The sequence below is a fragment of the Larimichthys crocea genome, chromosome II, assembly GCF_000972845.2.
Source record: "Larimichthys crocea isolate SSNF chromosome II, L_crocea_2.0, whole genome shotgun sequence".
Classification (NCBI taxonomy): Eukaryota; Metazoa; Chordata; class Actinopteri; family Sciaenidae; genus Larimichthys; species Larimichthys crocea.
This window is the reverse complement of record NC_040012.1, coordinates 8,209,242-8,231,657: the sequence shown is the minus strand read 5'-3', so window position 1 is coordinate 8,231,657 and position 22,416 is coordinate 8,209,242. Positions and strand designations below refer to the sequence as shown.

General features: G+C 39.9%; 2 protein-coding genes across 2 annotated transcripts; both read right to left on the bottom strand.

Moving 5' to 3' along the window:
* Positions 1 to 473: 473 nt before the first annotated feature.
* Positions 474 to 13,551, bottom strand: mppe1 (metallophosphoesterase 1). The gene is made up of 9 exons (XM_010752444.3): positions 11,699 to 13,551; positions 11,450 to 11,558; positions 9,454 to 9,557; positions 7,505 to 7,585; positions 5,705 to 5,813; positions 5,364 to 5,444; positions 3,041 to 3,163; positions 2,680 to 2,820; positions 474 to 1,522 (listed from the first exon to the last, which is right to left on the bottom strand). Exons 1-9 carry the CDS (start codon positions 11,947 to 11,949, stop codon positions 1,337 to 1,339), a joined length of 1,185 nt encoding a protein of 394 aa, XP_010750746.3. The 5' UTR covers positions 11,950 to 13,551; the 3' UTR covers positions 474 to 1,336.
* A 4,063-nt stretch (positions 13,552 to 17,614) lies between these two features.
* Positions 17,615 to 22,410, bottom strand: LOC104936415 (cathepsin Z). The gene is made up of 6 exons (XM_010752443.3): positions 22,260 to 22,410; positions 21,269 to 21,432; positions 20,909 to 21,088; positions 20,107 to 20,257; positions 17,930 to 18,095; positions 17,615 to 17,753 (listed from the first exon to the last, which is right to left on the bottom strand). Exons 1-6 carry the CDS (start codon positions 22,385 to 22,387, stop codon positions 17,640 to 17,642), a joined length of 903 nt encoding a protein of 300 aa, XP_010750745.3. The 5' UTR covers positions 22,388 to 22,410; the 3' UTR covers positions 17,615 to 17,639.
* Between the last annotated feature and the right edge of the window lie 6 nt (positions 22,411 to 22,416).

The window sequence follows — 22,416 nt, the reverse complement described above, 5'->3', positions numbered from 1 at the left end:
GATTTAGTTTTTATATTACTTTAAAATAAATAAAAAGGTCCAGTGTGTAAGATTCAGCGTCATCCAGCAACCCCGCTGCCTCATCCTCTCCTCGCAGGCATGAAGGAGAAACTAAGGTGTCCATGAAATGTACGGAAAATATGAATATCAGGAGTCTGTGTTTAGTTTGTCTGTTCTGAGCCGCTGTAGAAAAATGTTCGTGGATCATACTAAGGTAACAGAAACATAATAACTCTTATCTTCAGGTGATTATTCACCAATGAAAATATAGTTAATATTATATTCTGTAAATAAAGCTAAAACTAAATCTTACACACTGGACCTTTAAATACATTTTGCTTTTGGACGTCGATTCCTCGACAGTCCACTTACTTAAATACCTGACAAATCAAGGTGCATATGAATAAAAAGATGTTAAAACTTTGAAGATGTGACCCGAGTATCAGGAACAAAATGACTTCTTTAACGACATATTTTTATTTGCATCCATCACATTTATTTCTTTGATCACCATGACATTGTGTCCATCTCGGCCACCAGTCTCCAGGTTTTTGAAAAGTCACATGTAGCCTTTTAATATATGATATTTAACATTTCACCCATAGAGTGACATGGCTTCAGGTGACTCAAAGTGTACATCGACCTCTAGTTTACACCATAACTATAAAACAGACCTTAAGATTCTGATTTTATTATGTACAGTTCATCAGAAACGTTTTGAACAATTTGGCAAAAAAAACTCCTCACAAACATTTTGGCACAGAAAGTCAGCGATAAATATATTCAGATATGCATCGTTAAAACGACGAGAGAAACCCGGGGACGGGTTTGTCGGACATCAACAACAGAAACAAGAGTGTGAGATGAATCGAGTGTGTTTACCTCAGATCACAATTAACATCAGAGTGAAGAGACATAAACCACAATCTGACTTCAACCACCTTGAATGAGACCTTTAAGTATTTACATATGTACTTGTTTGATTTGTCTTATGTGTGCGCGCTCTAATAATTCAGCCGGAAACAGCTGCACAGTTTCTGTGATTAAAAACTTCACCTGTCTGGCTTGCCCAAGGTAGGTAAGACAAACTAACAATAATCAGAGATTTCTAACAATGATCTGCCCCACGTCTGACGTCTGTCACCACATCATCATCATCATCATCATCATCATCATCATCAGTACAGACAGGTCCTTTTAAAACATTTAAAATATATATTCATGTCCTTCACAGTGCCGCAAAACATTCTGGACAAACAAATTTTACATCAAGTATTTACCAACTCATGGCTCTGTTCTTTGTGGCGGATGCAGTATGCACCCTGGGTAATGTAGTTCACAGAGACTTGTGCTTCCCCAGCAGGCAGAGGCTGAGGCACTGCAGCAGGCCTTTCATCCACATACAGTGAGCGAGGATCAGCAGCAGCAGGCAGGCGCCGGCCGAGCAGTACACGCCGATCACCGTGCTCTCCTCCGGCAGGAAACATTTGGACAGAGCGTAACTGCCGGGTGACACCGACGCCTGAGAGAGGAGGAGGAAAGAGGAGAATAAATCAGTGTTCATGTTCATGTCGGCCCCTCAGCCAGCAGGGGGCCTCCAAAAGCTAAAAATGTGAACACATTTGGCTCCTTGCTGCATATTTTTATCATGATTTGACTATTTAAAGATACAATCCCTGATTTTTTTTTTAATATATATATATATATCACCAGGACGTCCATTTAGTAGCAGTTCTGGAACTTTCAATCATATTTTCTGTAGATGTTCAAACTGCAATATCGCTAAGAAGTCTGAGAAAACGGTTTGACCTTCATCTGCTGAACTGTGACCTGTTTATTAATGATTATGAATAACTAATAACCTAAACTGTGTGTTTATCTGGCTCTTTAGCTGCTAAATGCTCCGATATGTTCATCAGGTAGCTGCGAGCAGGTCGTGTGATCCGGGTTTTAGAGCTCAGCTCAACGCCATGAGAGAAAACGGTGGAAGAACTTTGAGAAGAGTTAAATCTGGGACTGGACTTGGTTGTAGATCCGTGGAGAGGTTACATGTTTGGAAGAAGCCCCTTAGATGAGAGGTTAAAACATCTTCATGGATCTACAACCAAGTCCAGTTACCCCAGAGTCAACTCTTCTCAAAGAAAGACGACTGAGAACCTTCACAGACTTCAGTGACCTGATGGAAATCTTGCACAGAAACATCACAAATTAATCTGTTATCGCAGGTTAGACGATGTGTGTTTGATGCAACTGGAGGATTCTCCACTGATGCAGTGACAGGATGAGACTTTTTCGGCCTCAGCTGAACATTAAAGTTGTAAAGTTACAGTGTCGCTCTCTTTCATTCAACAAACTTTCAGCTAACAGAAGATCTTTGCAGAGATCAGCATTATTAATGATGTTATAATGTACGTATAGTTTAATGCTGCAGCTGAGGCTCGTTTATATGACCTTATGTACTTCTCAGCAGTTTAATCTATGACAATATATTTATTTAGTTTGTGATCTGAATCTGCAAGGTAACTCGTAAGTAATGTAGTGAAGTACAATATGAATGAATGTACTTAGTTACTTTCCACCAAGGCTGCAGCTGAAGCTCGATTAAAATATTTTGACTACAGCTGCTTTTAAAAAAATCACACATCATCTCTTAATAATGTGGATGTTAGTTTTCCTCACCAGGATGAAGCTGGGGTTGTTTCTGTTCCTCCAGCTGAAGGACGGCACGCTGACTTCTGGGTACTTGTTGTCATGGAGAACCTCACATCCGCTGTGGGTGTGTCCACTCAGGATGAGGCGGGGCTTAAACCACTGCAGCAGCTGAGGGGGAGAGGAAACACACGTCTACCTCAGAGACCGGTTGCTGCTCGCTTACATCATCAGTTTCATCATCATCGTCATCACATGCTGCTTCTTCTGTGTTTCTGACTGCAGACGGCTGTACTGTATTTTAATTGGATGAAGCGTCTTCAGAAGAGATCTGTGCTTTAAGAGAGAGAAAAGCAGCAGAGGCGTTGTGATGAGACTGCAGAGTACTCACCCTCTGCGAGGCCTCCTTAGACAACACGTCATACTTCTCTCTGAACAGCAGGTGCCGCTCTTCAGGCGGCGCAGCATCCAGTCCTGTGCAGCCGGCATCGCTCACCCTGTACAGAGGATAGTGCTGGAGAACAGAGAGGACATGATTTTTAGTTTTTAGAATATGTTTTGACATCTCAAATAAAAAATAGAGAAGATCGAGGAGTCTAGAGATTTAGAGAGGTTCAGTTCAAATGTTGTGCTACAACAACAAAAAGAAAATGTTGAAAACATGAATAGATCCAACAGGAAATATGATAAATCATAACCAGGTTATTGTTCCAGTCATTTCTCAGAGAAAAATACCAAATCTCTGCTCATTCTTGTCTGTTAATTAAATATCTTTGAGCTCTCTGAACTCGTCTCACTGGATGTTTTTCACTTTTTCACAAGACCAAATAAACGAATCAATGAAATGAACATTTGTTAATAAAAGAAGTAGTCGCTGTCTTTCACTTTGATGACACTTCACTTCGCCTGGTCCACTGACAAAGATCGTAGACGTTCACCAACCCCCCATAACACTTTCTTTTTCCCACGTTTACTTTTAATTTTAGCCGCAATCATTCTTAACCGTTATTTTCATCTTTAACCTTATTTTTTCATTTCTATTTATATATGTTGATTGATTTAATTTTCTCTTTCTTTCAGAGTTTGCATGTTCATTACAGGTACTTCAGGCTTACCGGCACAGTCCATTGGACTCACAGGTTAATCGGTGACTCTAAATTGTCCGTAGGTGTGAATGTTGTGACCCTGGTGAGGATAAGTGGTTACAGATAAAAGATGTATAACTCTAAATATTATAATGCTATATGGAGTCTCAAGTGGACAGCTGTGTTTTACTGTTTCATCTGTTAAAAGCACAAAAAAATATTTTCTAAATAATTTAGCAAACTGTGGGAAAAAAATCATATTGCACATTGTCGGATAGCATTTCATATACAGTATATTCCACTGCACTGTGCTCTGTATCACAGGACAGATCAGTTGTTTGGATCAGAGTTACAGCGGCACAGCCAGAAAAACACAAATATGCTTCATCTTTAAAAATCTTTAGTTTGATTTGAGTCTGATGCTGCAATTTTCTTCCGTTATTGGACAGCTGCAGGAAAAACACGGGGGAAGAGAGAGGAGATGACATGCAGCAGTCGGTATTGATTTTTTTTCAGGTGGGATTTCTTTTTTAATTTGGCTGTAATACATTTTTCTGCTGACTCTGTCCACAGCGGTGCTAAGCTCCGGATCCCATCCTGCTTCTCCAAACTGGAGGTGTACTGTCACCATCTACTGTAGTGACTATGGAAAAGTACCTCACTATCCACTATTTACATTTAGTCGTTCAGCTGACGCTTTTATCCAAAGCGACTGATAAAAAAGGAAAATCGCGTTACAGTGTGTCAAGGACGCAATAAGTTCTGTGACAGATGTGGAGGGGGGTAGATTTATCATGTCCAGTTGTTGGTAGTGTTGGAGAGGAGGTCCTCTCTGAAGAGCTGGAGGTGTTCAGGAGGTTTTTGAAGGTAGAGAGAGACGACCCTGATCTGGTAGGAACTGGTAGGACGTTCCACCAACGGGGAACAACAGACGAGAGAAGTTTGGATTGGAGTGTACAGGTGGAGGAGGAAACATGTCTGTGGGGTTCAAGTAGTTGGGTGCAGAAACAAAAACTACTTTGTAGTCAGCGTTAGTGATCTGAATTTATTGTAGGCTGCTACAGGTAGCTAGAGGAGCTCGATGAGCAGCAGGGTAACATGCACTTTTGGGTCGATTGAAGACCAGACGGGCCGTCGCATTCTGGATCTGATTAATCCTTTCAGCTGAACTTGTGCATGTCCTCAGATCTTAATTTGTAAAATAACTTGTAACTAAAGCTGCCAGATGAATGCTGCTTCTGAGATGTTGTAGAAAACGCTCAAGAACTGAACATGTACCTCACATTTGTACTTGAGTAAAAGTACTTTCCATCACTGGGCATCACTGATGTGAATTAAATTTAGCTTCTAAAATTAGTCTTTTTTTAGTAAGAAAGTCTCTCTTTCTGTCACTATCCTCCCTCTTAAGATCAGAAAGGAAACACAGCGGGAATTTTAAAAGATTCACCTGACCTGAACGCTGACCAAACATCCTTTAAAGGTACGGTGTGTGGGATTTAGTGCCATCTAGTGGTGAAATTGCACAGTGCAATCAACTGAATACAGCCCCTGTTCCATGTAGGGTAAACTACAACGGCACTGAAGAACAGACTGAAACCAGAGAACACGCAGAGCACGCTTGCAGTTTACCTGTAACATGATGGGGGATGTGGGAGGATAAAGCTGCGAGCCCTCGCAACTGTCCGTCAGTCCGCCGCCCGACTGCGAGCTCTGCAGAAAAGACAAGAATTCATCGTCTGAGTCCTCAAACATCAGCCAATATTTTTTTATTGCAATCAGCTTTTAAGGCGCGTTTACAAACGCTGCATTTGTGAATTAAAAAAAAGTACAAGACAGCTGCTCAGGGTGCGACTGAGTGTATTTTTTCGAGTCTTTCACACTTCATGAGCAAAACTAGCAGCAGTGTGCAGTGTGTTCGAGGTGCTGACAGTGTGAAAGCGTGCTACTGACATGCGGAGACATCTTCCCACCTGAAGAGAACAGTTGAGGTCCCTGGAGAGTTTGATCAGCTCTTTCTCCACCGACTGGCAGATGGGACACCCGTCACCGTGCAGGGCCACGCTGTTCACCAGCAGGAAACTGAAGAGAGGGGTGGAAAAACGTTAATATAGACGAGCTGCAGCGAGACTGCATCATTTTAGAATGTTTCTATTCTGGGCGCTTCAATCAAATTTGGTCAATCTTTACAAAGCAAAGCTGCACCGACAGTCAAAAATATTCAGTTTTACATTAAATATTTCTCTCTAGTTTTAACTGATTTAATAAATTTTCCATTAAAGCAACCACAGAATAACAGATTTTAAATATTTTTGACGCTACACTGACTCAGTCATTTGTACGTCTGTTTCTGCGCTATGTAACGTACTGTGAGAAGTACGTAATGCTGTACAGCACTAAGTCACACACCACCAACTATTTCACTGGTTCTGGTGAAACTGGATCATACTTTATGGAGAAAATGTTTTCTGGTTTTTCCTCCGATGTCCTACGGCTGCTCCTTCTCAACTCTCTCTGATTTACAGAGTTTCCTGGTGGACAGTGAAGTAAACTGCTGCCAACTGTAGCTGCTGTTAGCTCAGTTTGTTAGGCTGCCTGTTAGTGTTTGTACCACAGGAGTTTTGGACCTCCGGGAAGAAGAAGAGGAGGTTTTCAGGCCCGGGGTGTGGGGGAATGTATGATAGTGAGCAGCAGAGTTGGTGTCATGCAAGAACCACAGCTCTGCAGCCTCTATGGACATAATGACAGAGGAGAATAGACCTAAGGGGATCTTGACAGAGGAAGCCAAGAAGAGAACATGAGAAAGTGACTGAACAAGAAGTCGCGGAGCTGGGCTTCTTGCCGTTGGACTAGTCAGTAATATTAGCTGGCTGCTGTGTCTTGTGTTGTTGACCTTGTTTCATGTTTGGCTTTTAGCAAAGTTGTCAACTGGCTAGAAAGTAACATAATCATAACAAATATAGAATAAACTGTGGGCACTAAGCTGCAAAAATACCAATATTCTACACAATGTTAATAAAGACATAATGCATATTTTGTACAATGTGTACAATAAAATACATCTTTCATTCTTCACCTCGCTTTCTTACAGTATATAAATAATAATAACAACGATACTGTTATTGTTACAAAAACTAAAAACATTGATTATTTTGATCATCTTTTACTTTTAATACAATGTATGGCTCTGTTTTTTAAATTTTATGGTTGTCTTGTTATTTTTTATTTATAATTCTAACGTCACATTAATTGATTTCTGTCTATATCGGAGTTCTCAAACCTGATTCCTTAACCAAAATGAAGAAATGATTATAATGATATGATATATATATATAGAATATTTCAACCCGATATAGAAACTTTTTTTTAAGTTAATATAAAATCAATGCCTGGATTTTTAACTAAGGCACCAGAGTTGATAAATATTAACCTTTTCTTATGAATAAAAGAAGATATTTTTATTCCACTGGCTGAATCAGGACTCCGTCATAAACAAAAACAACTTGATCTGGGGAGGTTTTTGCAGCGTCTGCAGCATGCGGATCCATGCTGATGTCAGTCTGTTCATCAGCTGTGTGAAAATAGGACACACTTTGTCATTTGCACCTATTAGCACATGTTTAAGATCCCTGGAACAGTCATCTCGCTTTAAAAGCATTTTTCTGCCGCAGACTGACTCAGGGGATTAAACCCGTGACCTCTCATCCTGTTGGGTCACATTCCTGCAGCTGTGTCGCAGGTCATCGAACACGTTTCACCCTCATGTCACTCACTTGACTCCCTTTTTGGTGACGATCCTGGTGGAGGAGGCGTTGAAGACCTTCTCGAAGCGCTGCAGCTTGAACCAGTCCATCCTGCGGGGAGACACAGAGCGTTCGTCACGCCGTAACAAAGAAACCTGCTGCTCGGTCTGTCACATCTGTCTGTCATACGCCGTTACATAAGAGCTGTGCCATCTCGCTTCCTGCTGCACGAGTCGAATCGGGAGCACGCATGAGCCTCCCACATTTCTGAATCACAGGCACAAAAAGCTAAACTGTAGGAGGGTTTTAAGCATCTCGTTTGTGTTCGCTTTGACTGCTTCTTCCCCTGAGAAATTAAGAACAGTTTCTAACAAAGAGAGTGTTGCATACAGGGGGGTGGACACAATGAACGCAACATCTCTGCAACACATTGCAATCCAGTAAAACAACACAGGACACGAACATACAGGCTCAAAAGAATTACCATAAAGTTGAATCAAAACCTCGAAACATATGAGCTCTCCGCAGTGTGTGTGCAGGTGCTTCTTTCAGGTTTGTAGCCTTGTAGTAGTCTTCAGATTTATTAATGGGACTATGTTTCAAGAGCCTACTTCCAAGGTCAAGTACATAAAAATTAAAAAAGCATGAACTATTTTTGTTTAATAGCAGTGGCAATGCATTTGCTGTCACATAATGACTCGTTTAAGACTTGAAACAAGAAGTTTAAAACTACATCTTGACTCAGGAGTGTGACTTGTGACTTGCAAAACAATATCTTTGTCAAAAAGATCAAAATATGCCTTGAAAATCGACCCAAATTCCAGATTGTACAACTGTAAAATGGCTCAGCGTCTGTTTCTGGTTAAACAAAAAGGATCTTACTGTTTAAGAAGAAGGTCTATCTCTGTCTCTGGAGATCTTTTCTACAATGTGGCTGAGCCCGGCGGCGGCCAAAACAAACACTCTTAGTGGATGTAAATTGACGGTGCGCCTCACAGCTGCCAGGCTGCAGCACTCTCACTCAACACTGAGACAAATTTCAAAAATTGTTGCCACTTAGACGCAGAAACATGGGAACATGGAATCCAGACTGACAAAAAATACCAACGTTCGCCTTTGAAGAATAAGGCTGGTGTTCATATACATCACCCTGGAGAAACATCACAAAAAGATGCCACATAAATAGTCGTAAACAGTGTGTTTGTTAAAGGTTCAGTGTGTAGTGTGTCTTTTTTTTAAAATCTACATGTAGAGCGGGTCCTTTTACACCTAGTGTGCCATCTCCTGCCTTTTTTACCACGGATAACAACGAGCTAAAGTCAACAAACACAGTGACATTTGCTATCTGCTGTCTAATTAAATATGAATTATAAATATCTGTATCTAAGGAAACCTTAAACAGCCTCAACAGGATACCGCAGATTCTCCTACACACTTGGGATGGGAGCGGTAAGCCACTAGATGTCAATAAATATTACACGCTGTACCTTTAAGGACAGTTTCACCTGTGGATTGATACACATTTGGTTCTCTTGTGTGTATTTACAGCAGGGCTGTGTTTGTTTGTGGCCCGTGTTCATTGTCATAAAGTCTTTTTGTCTGCGTGAAACATATCAAACATGATCTCAGGTATCTATGGCTCTGAATGCTTCCACTGTGTCCAACCCTTCGATACAATATCCCCCTCTAAATGGGTCATAATCAAATATTTTCTCAAACATTACACAATGTGGACCGAGGCCCCTTTTGTTCCAATTGTTTGCTGTGTCTGCAGTGTGCAAGCTTTTATGGTTATTTTCTTGGCAGCTGATATCTGTCATCTCGAGCCAACAAAAAAAGAGTGAAATCAAAGTCCTGCTGTTATCTCGACTCTGTGCAGAGATCCTCCCTGAACTCTTTGTGAGAAGCAGCTGATGAGGCAGTATGCAAGGATAAAGGTGAAGAAATAAAAACAACGAAACTACGAGGTGTGTCCTTACTCATAGTGGAATCCTATGTCGTGGTTGCCGACCAGTACAACCAGTTCTGTGTCGGTGGAATGTCTGAACATCCTGTGGAAGCGTCGCACGTCGTCCTCCCAGTGCTGCAGAGAGAAGAGAGAGCAACACAAACACGGGCTGAAGCAGGTTTCAGTACAGGCCCTTTAATAAGACATGACTCCCCTGGGAAGCTCATGAGAGATAATGGGATCTCTGAGGGTCACCCAGCAGCCCCCCATGGGTGGCTGAGCCAGGCTGCTTTGATTCAGACTCTAGATTCAATTTTGCACCTGGAGGGGCTCGAAGCAGCACACGAGAGATCTTTAATTACATCAGTGCTGCGTGTTTACACAATGTTTTTCAGAGTTATGTGTCTGTAAACAACTCCTCCATGCTACTTTTAATTAGCACTGAGACAATGAATCCGCTGACAGAAGATTAATTTGCAGTAATTTTAACAATCGACTCATGTTTGAGCTCACCCGTCAGGAGAAAACACCAAACATTTGCTGGTTTTGGGTTCTAAAAATGTGCAGATTTTTCTTCTTTTTCATGTCTTATATCATTTTGAATTTGAGTTTTGTACAGATTGTAAAGCCCTCTGAGGCAAATGTACTTTGTGACTTTGGGCTATACAAATAAAATTGATTTGATTTGATTTTGGACTGTTGCCACTATTTTCCAACATTTATAGATAAAACTAATATTTAAAAATAATAACTGCAGCCTTTGTTTTAATACTATTTCTCCTTCTGCAAGAGGAAGCCTGAAACAATTAACCGATTAACTGTAATATCAAACTAAAACGCCACGAGGACACGAAGATTTGCTTCTTTTCTGTGTTTTATCTTTGTGTTTCGGATGAAAACCACGCGATTAAAACGATTAATAAAGAAAATAACTGACAGGTTAATTTACAATTAAAGTAATTGTTAGCTGCAGTCTTATTTCAGACAAAACAAGCTACTTCTAACTGACCTCTGACAGCATTTTACACAGTTTTCTAAACCGATTAGTCAAGAAAATAATTAAAAAACAATGTCTGACTGTCCTATTTTTAATATTATTTCCCTTCCTGCAAACTAAAAGCTTTGAATTCTGCATGAGAAACAATTAGCCGATTAAACTGTGATTTTTAAAGTCACTTCTGAAGCTGATGTGCCAAATATTTGATCAGTTTTGGACAATCTCTCTGTCAAAACAAGCTTTTAAAGATGTTACTTTTGGGGGTTTGGGAGCTTGTGGACAACAACACGATTAATCGATAAATCAAGAAAATAACTGACAGATTAATCGACGATCAAAGTAATTGTCAGCCGCTGACCTATTTCAGACAAAACAAGCTACTTCAACACTTCATCTTTCACTGTTTTCATTGTTTTCTGAGCCGACTGCTGAGAGAAAATGATCGTCAGACTGATCCAGAATGAGAGCAACCCTCGGCCGCAGACCTCAGTTCAAAGATTTCCTTCCTCTTGCAGAAGTCCACTGAAAACAAACTGCAGAAGAGATGCTAACCGAGTGTGAAAATGAATGAGGAAGCTGACGGGGGGAACATGTTAGATTAGTGGAGATTTTACAGCCTGCGAGCTCTGTTTCCTTTTTTTAATGAGGCCCTCCTCTGTGCCCGACACTTCCTCTTTTCTTCTGTCTTAACTTGACGGATCCCGTTTGACAATCCAGTCACAGATGTGGCTGCGCATTCCCAGTGGATCTTTGATTTTTTATTATTTTAATATTCCTAAAGCAGGATGGCTGTGGCATGGAGGGCTGAGAGGATGGAGCAGAGGATGGAGGAGGCTGCAGCTGCAGCTGCTGCTGCTGTTATTGTTGATGTTTTTTCCTCTAAACCTGCAGCCTCTCAGGCCTGGATGGTACAAGATGATGATGATGATGACTGGCCAGGCTCTGCTCTGCATCCACAATAACCATCATCATCATCATCATCATCATCATGAGCACTGTGCAGACAAAGCAATGAGTGGGAAAACGTTACCTTCTGTGAGCTCCACTTCCCTTCGTCGAAGATATCCCCGAGAATAAACACTATTTCGGGCCTGAGCAGCCACAGAGCGGTCTGGAAAGCTCTCTCCATCTGCCATTCCCTGTGCGTTTTTTGGAGACAACAAGTCAATTTGTTGTTTTTTTGTTTACAAACCTGCAGCACAGACGGATGCACTGGACAGGAGAGAGAGAGAGAGAGAGATGGAGAGGAAGAAAAAAAAATGCAAAATGCAACATTTACCTCCTCAGCTTGTCGAACCAGTGTCCCCCGACTGCACCGAGGAGGTGCGTGTCCGACAGCACCATAGCGCGGACCGCTGAGTCCATCGACCGGCCGTCGATGCCCTCTTCGCCCCGTGCATGGCTGATCTTCGGCCAGGCGCACTTGAGGATGGTCGGGAAGTAGATGAGATACTCGCAGAAAAAGAAAGCACCGAAGAGCACGAGAATCAACAGCAGCGCAACCATCCATCTGACGCTGAACCTCGGCATTTCTTTGTTATTCGACGTTTGGGATGCCCTGAAGTGGCGCACTGGTGGTGATGGAGCGGTCCATGAGGCATCTTCCCCTCTCTTCCCCACAGACCCCGACTGGTCAGCTCTCCAGCCGGGTGATGCTCATGGCAAGTTGTTCGGACGGTTCGTCGGTTAAACAACACACAAAAAAATAAATAAATAAATAAAAAAAACACAGAAGCTTCTCGTCGAGTTCAGGAGATTCAGAAACAGCAGATACAAAGTTACAAATGTGTAAAAACGTTTTCTGCCTGTGGAGAGGAGAAGCAGCTGCCGCTGTCTCAGTCTCAGCTCCGCTCAGACACAAAGCGTCAAGCTGCAAACACATGCGGTCAAATCCGGCTTTTCAAAATAAAACTGCCACACACACACACACACACACACACACACACACACACACACACACACACACACACACACACACACACACACACACACACACACACACACACTACTGGAGTGTAACTCAGTATATTTAATCAAATGAAATAAATATATCTGTATTTTACCTAAGGTATTATTTCTATCTGATGTTAGTTTAAACACTAAATTATTAAACTTTTACTCCAGAGTTAGAATCAAGTAAAAGTATTTTGGTAACATAGTAAGAGAAAAACAAGATTTATACATTTACAATAAAAAAAACATGATAAATATATCTGCTTTTAGCTCCTTTTTTAATATTTGATCTATATATGATGCAGTTTTTATTGCATTTTATTGTCTTCTATTGTATTTCTTAATTTCATTGTACTGTTGTTGGGTCTTGTGTTGACCTACATATGACAAATAAAAGTGAAACTAAACCTTGAACCTGCACAATACTCACCAAGGAGCGTGCAAAAGTTCGTAGTATAAAGTGTAAGGAAAACACTGAACTAACTAAATAAAAATAAGATAAAATAATGTTGCACCAGCACAGCAATCATCAAGCCATTATAAATGTACAGCCACTGATATGTGAGTTTATTGTGCAATAATTTTACATTAATATGAGCAATAATAATATGTTTAATCAGTATTTCTTCCTTTGATACTTTAAGTAGGTTACATTAAGTAATTTAAGTAAGTTTCACTTTTGAGTCTTTTTCACATGAAACTACAGATAGTGTTACCCTGGAAAAGATAACAGCAATGTGCACAAAGTAAGATTGTAAAATGATCTGTAGTAGAGGAATTATTCCGTTTATTTTCTTTTTTAATATGACAATCCTGTATTGAAGTGTATACGTAGGTCTTTACTAGAGAAATTAGACAAATGCAGGTATAAGAGGTTCATTTGGCGACACCTAGTCCCAAAACACGGTTCAATATTAATGTCACAAGTCGCAGAAAACTAGTGTCAACAAAAGCTGCTGTCGTTTTAAAAAAAAGAAGTCAGGCAATAACTGATGATCAATAATCTGAATTCAATGCTGCACATGGCATGCATGTACATGAAGTTTAGCTGGTTTACCTCTCTGGGGAAGTTGCAGCTCTTCATCTATAGCAGCTCCTTCTTATTCACATTAAATCCCTCAAAATATTCAGCCTGTTAAAAACCCAGATGTCCTGCTGTGTTGTTTTGCAGACAGCATTTTTGCCACGTGTTAAGTTCACTGACAAAAACACGTTACTCACTTCCTGTGTGCACTCCACAATAAAAGCCAACTCGTGATTCAGCCAGTTAAGATGCTTTTATTGTGAAACTGGAGCGGAGGGAAATGTTCTGTTTACATGAGCAGTGACTTAACACAGGTTTATTTTGGACCGTTATCTCAACAGTGACTTAACAGAAACGCATTTTAAAAAAACTTAAACTGACACTTCAGAAATAAAAAAATAAACTATTATAGTTACTGAAGCGTTCATGTGTAAAATAAATCTGACTTTACTGGTGTAGTTAGACGGTGGTGTCGCTAAATGTTGATCTGTAAAGTACAACAGTCCCCTCTAAACTGTAGTAAACGCGTAAAATTAAAGTATTTAAGTCAAGAAGAAGTACTTTGTTACTTTACAACACTTTGCTGAGACTTACAGAAAAAAGCTAAACGGTTTAATGACAGAAACAAACAAAAACACTAATTTACATTTATTTAAATGTGTTTATTCTGGTTGATTAACGTTCACATTTTTGTTTAATTGTAATAATAAGTAATAGTATTTCGTATTTACTATTAACTGAACTTAAAAAGTCAAAATCAGATGACATCCGGTAGTTTTCTTGTTAACACCCGTTAACTTGACTATTGTGTTTTTTGTATTGTGCCAGCAGCAGCAGCAGCAGCAGGAGGAGGAGGAGAGTTGGAGGTTAAAACAAAAAGTTAATAAAAGCCTAGTTATCAGTGTTTGGACTATAAATGTATTGATGAATAATCATGTGATCAGTGGTGATGAAATGTGGCCTTCTGTCCACAAAATAACACCTGGAAAGGAGCCAGAAAAAAAACAAACTATGGGACAAATTAGATTAAGTGATTAAGAGTAAGAAATCTAATCTAAGGGAGAGAGACTGCTGCTCATTAGTGCAGCTCTGTCAGCTCTGAAACTGGATCCAACAATCGCACAGATTCACACAGGAAAACTGTGTTTGGTTGACGCCTCAGAAACTACAACTGTCAAGATGAGTTTACCTGTTAAACCAGTTCAGTTGGCTTGTGTGCTGTTGTGCTCACATATGCAAAAAGAGGAGGAAGATCCCTGACCTGTCTTCACCCTGAGCCTAAAAAACATTTGTTCCTCCAGCAGCAGATGATGAATCGATTGAATCGTGCAGAAATTAGGAAGCTGCAGGAACGAGAAGTAGGGCACTGAAACAGACGCGTGACAGTATGATTAAAGGGAAAGGAATTTCACTTTTCAGTCTTATGATCTGTCACCATGAATGGACATTTTTGTCTCCAGAAAAAAAAAAAGGGTGGAGATTGAAAAAAAGAAGCTCTCCAGATGTGCAGTCTGGCTTTGCTCCACTCACAATTTATTTCCCAACACGAAGATCTAAATGAAAGCCTTCTCCGCAATGTCAGGAATATCTGGTGGAGGGAAATGTTTGCTTTGTTTATTTATTAACTAATGTTTGATACGGGTGGCTGCTGGAAAATGATCTGCGATGAAAAGACCAAGGGGAAATCAAATGTTGCAGTAACTGCCTGCTCTCATGTTGTCATGCAAAAGGTCTACTGAAATAGATCTCTCCTTCCACGGTAATAGATTTTACTCTGTGAATTTAAAGGTTAACTGTAAGGAAGTTAGGAAGTTATGTTCCCTTTAACTTTTATTTAGTGCAATTCATTTGCATGCATATCACATGTGCTGTGTGGACAAGGCTACTGAAAGTACAAAGTACTAAACTACAGAGACAATAAAATACAATAAATCCAGATATGTTTATGGTGTAGCTTGTTGACGCATCCAGGTACGATCACCCACGAGTTGTATGTCACACACAACCAACTATTTCACTGATTTTGGTGGAACTTCATCATATTTTATGTTGATTTTATGCTCTGCCTCAACTCTCTGTGGTCTACAGAGTTGGTCAGTGTCGTGCCAGAACCAGAGCTGGGCAAGAGGGCAATGTAACCAGCCTCAGCAGCCTCTATGGACGTAATGACAGAGGAGAAATCACTGAAAAGGATACCTGCTGCTGTGAAGAGGACCCGCTTTTAGCACACAACTGAGAAGAGCATGTAAATGACGAGCTCGGGGCAACACAGCTTCACGAGAGGCCAATTTGCATCTGTATTGGTGCACACAGTGTACTCTTTAGTCCTGAGTCACAACCTCAGCGGTTCCTAATTAATACAGAAATCTTTAAATGGGTCATAAATATTGTATACAGATGCTAAGTCCTTTTCTAAAACAGCTGGGCACCATAGGTTTGAACAAACCACTCAAAAAGGAATAACTAGTGCGTTTGTCGGGGGCTATTTTCAGCTGTGGGATAATTCACATCTGGTGCTCTTGGGATTTACATCAGCAGGACGATGTTCGTGCCTATTTAATTATTTCTTGGACACCAGAGGACTCTGAGAAATACTATACGCCTTGGGTTTTTTTCATGGGATTTGTAGGGAAAAGTAAAAACAAACAGAACAATCAAACCCTCACCCCTTATCAAACATTAGTTAATAAATAAACCCACCAGTTACTCATTGACATTGTGGAGAAAGCTTTGGAACAACATTTAGAGCTTCACGTTGAGAAATAAGTTAAAAGGAATATTAAACATAGAAGGAAAAAAGATGGAATCTTATTTGTAGGATGTGGACTTGACTTGACCTTGGCGTCTTTAAAAGCTTCTTCAAACCTGCAGGAAGCACTGATTCACACCTTCATTAACTTAACAAATGAAGACGACTTTGCATGTGTGTGTGTCAGGTTTGCATGTTAAAAGGAATGACACCCCGCTTGTGTTAAAGAGAGGTGGTGACAGTATGTGCCGGTTCTCTGTGGCACTGTATCCAACAGATTCAGGTTAAATTAGTGCGTGCAGTCAGACATGCTCATTAGAAGCCGTTGTTATTCTGTGCAGACGTTATGCAGTGTGTCAGGAGAAAAAGGTAACTGTACCCTCCTTCATCCTGAGCCCTGCCGACGCTGTTTTTTCAACGCAGGTGAATATAAATGTGAGTGACTCAGCTCGCCTATCGTTCGAAGGAATAAATAGTTTCCTTAGAAATGTGTGATAATGGATGTGAAGTGAAAGAGCCTGCAGTTTTTGAGAATGAGTTAATTTGAGCTCAAAATTGAATTCGGGGGGTTGTCCACTTTGCATGTCTGGGCCTGGTGACAAATTATTTACAGATTCTGTGTTTGAATATTTATTTAAAGTCGGTGGCTGAATGTGGCGTCACATATGTTATTCACCCAGTCACACACACACATGCATACACTGATGGCACTGGATGCCATGCAACATGCCAACAGCTCATCAACCATTCATGCACATTCACACACGGATGGCACAGCCTTCAGGAGCAATCTGAGGTTCAGTATTTTGCTCTGGAGGAGCCGGGAATCGAACCACCGATAATCTGATTAGTGATCTACCTCCTGAACTACAGCTGACCCAAAACTAGTCTAACAAAACTCTGTAATAACGAGGATTTTGTGATGTGCGTTTCTCTGAATTATGAAAAATTATAGATTTAATACATCATAAAAATTGAGCTACTCTTTTTTTCTTCAACTTGAAGGTCTGATATTTTGAGAAATAAACTTATTTGTTTTCTTGATGAGAGTTAGATGAGAAGATGCTGCTTAGCTTAGCTTAGCATAAAGACTGGAAAAGGAGGGAAACAGCTAGCCTGGCGCTGTCTGAAGGTTTCAAAATCAACCAGAACCTCTAAAACCCTCTAATTAAACATGATATCTCTAATTTGTTCTGTACAAAAACCAAAATGTAAAAAAAAACAAAAAAAAAACACGTTGTGGTTCGTTTGCCGAGTTGTGTACCTAAACAATTTCTTTTAATCAGTTGCCTGGCAACCAGTGGAGGTCACAGGTCTCATCCAAGAAATATTTTCTCAAAAACACAAATTTTCACAATTTCATTTTAACTTTCAACAAGAAAACAAACAAAATGTTGAACTGTTCCTTTAATTTTCTAAACAAACAAAAGTATCAAGAGTTATTTAAAAAAAACACTCAAAGCTCTGATAGAGTCCATCAGTTTAATAAGATATTTATGTTACAACAGGGTCTCCATATGCACAGTTTTTCTCAATGCCTAAGTTGAACCAGTTGCCTTTTCCTCCCTTATAGGCACTGCTGACTATTCTTGCCCAGCCGTGTTCCCCCTGAAAACGAAACAAAACAGAGCATTACTTATTCTGCACGCATCAGGAAAACTTCTTTAAAATTCCCTGATACTTTCTACTTTCCAGAATTCATGACTTGCAAAGTAGTGAAGTGTGAAAAGTTTAGCTACAGACTGAGAGCAGGCAGGGTGTGGTGCAGACAAAGAGAGACCAACCCAGAACTCTCCCCATGAGTTCCTGACGATCCAGTACTCAGTCCCGTTCTCCGCCACGCCCCAACCGGCCACAGACACGATGTGATTGGGCAAAGACAGCGGGTGAAACTCTGAGAAGATCCCTCCAGAGTATCCTTCCAGACCAGCAGTGGCCATCAGTGCACAACTGAGAGACAAAGAGTGAAGCTGCTGCTGTGAAATCACTTCACATTATTTTGATCACTAAAATTTTAGGATGAATCATAGACTTTGTCTCTACAAGCGGGGCCAAACTTTGTACTTGTGACTTAAAAAGTGTTCGGACTTTTGAGTGCCAAGTTTCACACACAGTTTGAATCTGCAGTCAGATGTTCACACGAGCAGCAGGGTTTTTACCACTGGTATACGTAAGCATTTCACAACTAGACACTTTTTTTCTGCTCACAAACGTGAATTTCTCAAGCAGCTTGTTTCTGCATTTTTTCCCCCCACAAATTTGCAGTTGCAGCTTTTGAGATTCTTCATGTCACAATCTCATTAACTTATATTTAAAAAGGACGAGAGTGTAGGATTTAGTGGCATCTAGTGGTGTACTTGCTAATTGAAACCCCCACACCTCACCCTCTCCCTTTGCTAGCATGGCCACTAAGACCATGGCTGTATAAAGAGAACTGGATACATCCAAGTGCCAAAAAACTGAATGTGGATGAAATGAAATTCTGATACAGTTGTCCCTCACTATAACGCTGTTTCGCTGATTTTTTTTGTCTAATTTTGCATGCTTTTTTTACAGCGTACTGTACAGTATGAACACGCATTGTGTTCGGTGTCCTGATTGGCTAAGGGAGAACTATACAATATGTGTTCAGCTAGCCAGATTTACATAAATGTTCAATCGCTATAAGTGTGACTCTGAAGTGCTGTATGTTTGCAGTCAGAGGGACTGTGAAATACGCGTGAGTTACTGGTAATCATTTCTTATGTGTCAAACCTCGTAGATTGATCATTAAAATTAAATTTGTTAAAAATGGCCTTGAAAACAGGTTTTGATCTTTGGTTTCATTTACTAACAGTATTGTACTTATTTTAGTTGAATCTGCGAAAGTTTGAACTTTGAGAGTGTTTAAATAAGAGAGAAATGTGAGAAAATGTTAATGCCTGTCTGAGAAAAGTGTATAAAAGTGTGTGGTTAGGGGTTTTACGGCCTTAAAACATGTATAATAATTGTAAAAAATAAAGCTGATTACTTGTTTTTAGAACGTATCCCCTCCGATAAACGAGGGACCACTGTAGTTACACGAGCCATTTCGTTGGAGTTGTGATGCTCAAAATAATGTTTCCACCATTCTACAGCTGCTTCTTTCTTTTTGGGACAGTGTATATCACATGGTAGATGTCACGGCTGTCATTACAGGGTTTGGCCACTATGTCAAATGTGCTAAAAAAGCCTGGTGCTCGACCTGGGGCTCGGCTTAAAAGTGCAAAAAACAACTCAAGCTCCTATCTAGTGCCAGTGTTTGTTTTATCCTTTCTGTACTACTGTGGAAACATTAACATTGCAAAGTCCATGGAAGAAGTCTCATTCTAAGGTAACAAAAACAAAACAATTCTTATTTTCAGGTGATTGTACACAAATTAAAACATAGTTATAAATATTATATTTGATTTCTGCATCATTATGTAAAATCTGACACACTGGAGCTTTAAGCACAGACACTTCAAACGGCTACTGATAAAAAAGTTTTGGAAAAGTTTGACCCAGCACATCTGCACACCTTGTTAATACTGCATGGATTTGAATTAAAGACAGTATAAAAGCTCAAACCTTACTTAAAGAATAATGCTGAGCTACATAGCTGATGTAAGACATTAAACTATAAATAGACGGGATAGAGAACAGACAGTAAATTGTCAGGTGAGTCAGTTGTGTTAATTAAAATGGTGAGAAATATGTCCGTATTAAGATAGAAGATCAATACTTTCAGACTTTAAATTCATATAATTGACTGTACTTTAGGACTTAACAGAGTGAAATAAATTTACGTTCAGTGCTGTTACGTTTTTTAAAGGTTGTACGACTGGTTAAATATGAATCCACTAATAAAAACTTCACTATGATTAACAAAGCCTGTGAACAGTTTAAGCTCTCTTAGGTGGAAGGATAATTAGAAATGACTGGGGAGGATGACTTACTCTACCTGATGGGCCCGTTGGTGTAAATTTCAGCTTTCATCCGGTCTCTTCCGGAAACTTCTCCGTAGTCGCTCACTTTCCACACAGTGTAGTTCTTCACAACAGCACACGATTGAAAGAAGGAGCAAGTGCCACACTGGTTAAACTGCTCACACTCTGAAACACATTTGAATTATTTTAGGATTATCTACAGTGTAATGCCCATTTTACTGTTGAATTCAATACAATGTCTACGAAGATACATTTTGAATTACCAGTGTACTGTGAAATAACCTTTAAGCATCATCGTATTGTTCATTTGTTTAGTTTGAGTCTGTAAAAATGACAAAATAAAAACACCTTTTTACAACTAAATTAAATTTAATATGTGGACGCCAAACCGTTTTACCCTGTTGAACATATCCTTCCAAACGCATGGTTATTAACATGGTTACCACAATATTCCTCCAGATTTTGGAGTCTGGCTGCTTTGATTTGCTCCCATTCAACCACAAGAGCATCGCAGTCAACGTTCCAGTTCATCTTTAGAAGTGACGATGCTTCATGAGCCTCACTTTGTGTGCATTTTATGTGTAATATCTTGTTGAAACAGGAAAGTTACTTCCCTAAACTACAAAGATCATATCATAAGCACACTTTAAAATATCAGTCAGTATGCTGCAGCACTGAGATTTCCCTTATTGAAATAAATCAGTCTAAAAGACAGACCCCAGACCAGAAATACACAGATAATACACACACGTTTGGCCATGTAATGTAAATGTAACATCAGACAGAGTGATCAGAGCCAAAAGAGATTGTGTTTACTTTGGTTTATAGCTTGGTAGTTGTTGCAGGTTTCATCAGGGATGCCTTTCTTGTGAGCGTACGCGTAGACTCTCAGGTGATCTCCTCCATAACAAGAACCGGCGCCTCCGCAGTCGATCACATTCTGGACTGACAGGTAGGCCGACGGCCACGCTCCTCCGCGCTTGATGTTGATGCGGTCTTCGGGAGGAATAACAATAACAAATATTGCAGTGCTGAAATGTTAAACTCTCCTCAGGGGAATCTCGCAATCTTTTCATTCTCTTGACAACCTGCAGGGAGGACGCTACCACTCTAATGTGATCCTGCGTAATCAATAAAACTTGACAACAATATCCATCCATCCATCGCCATGGTTACCTGCTAGCGCACTGGTGGCTCCCATCGCCCAGCACGACCCACAGTACTGGGGGATGTGCTGGTTCCGTGTGACGCTAACATAATTCTTCCCATTGATGTTCCTCCAGTCCCACGACGGAGGAAGGTCCGACACCTTTATGTACTCATGTGGACGAGGCTTTGTCCTAAAACAAATAAAGGACGAGGCACAAATTCAGCTGTGGTTGTTATATTATCAGTATTAACAAGAGTGCACCAGAGTAGTCTTGTAATAAATATAGGAACATATCTGTGATATTGCACAGGGACACAGAATAGCACCGAAAAGTCACATTTAAATTTGAAAAAGCACATTAATTTTTAATCTAATTCATTTTTTCTAAATTACATTACAGCTAATCATTTAGAGATTATCTAAAGTACTTTTCAACAATTTAATTGCTCTTTGAACATTATTAATAATTGCCCTGCAAGCTGTGCAGAGAAAGGCACGAAGAGCTAATTAATTCTGAATAAAATCAATAAATTCAATAAAAATCCAAATGCTGGCATTTTTATTGAGTAGTCCTGATGATTGTTTAATGGAGGAACATTTCAGGGATAAAATACTGTGATGGGGGTTCATAATAATGTATAATAATGAGTATATTTTAAATACCATTAAGATTTCCATTTAATTTACCAGGTTTTTTGTTATTTAAGTTAAATATAAAATAATACAGGATACTGCAAAATAAATAAATATAAACCACACAGTAAATAAAACAGATGAAACAGTTAATGATCACAGATTATTTCTTAGATTTTATATGACAGGAGTTAACTATATGCTGTAAACTCGCTAACAAAGACAATATACAGTTATTGAATACTTTATAAGTCTTAAATCATGTGTTATTTACATGCAAACATCATGTGAGAGTCACAGATAACTGTTAAACGGGTGCAGTCGTTAGTTAAATCACAGCATTAAACTGTCTCCAGAGAGAGTTAACATGTCCCTGTCTCTTACCTGACAGAGTCCGGTGTGTGGTCTCTGATGGGCTTGTAACAGGGCTCGGATAAAAGTCTGGAGGAGCTGATTTGGTTCGTAAATGAAAATAAACAAACCAGCAGCAGCACAGCTACTGAAGACGCCATGTTGGCTCAGCGCCGTCCTCTGTCTGACT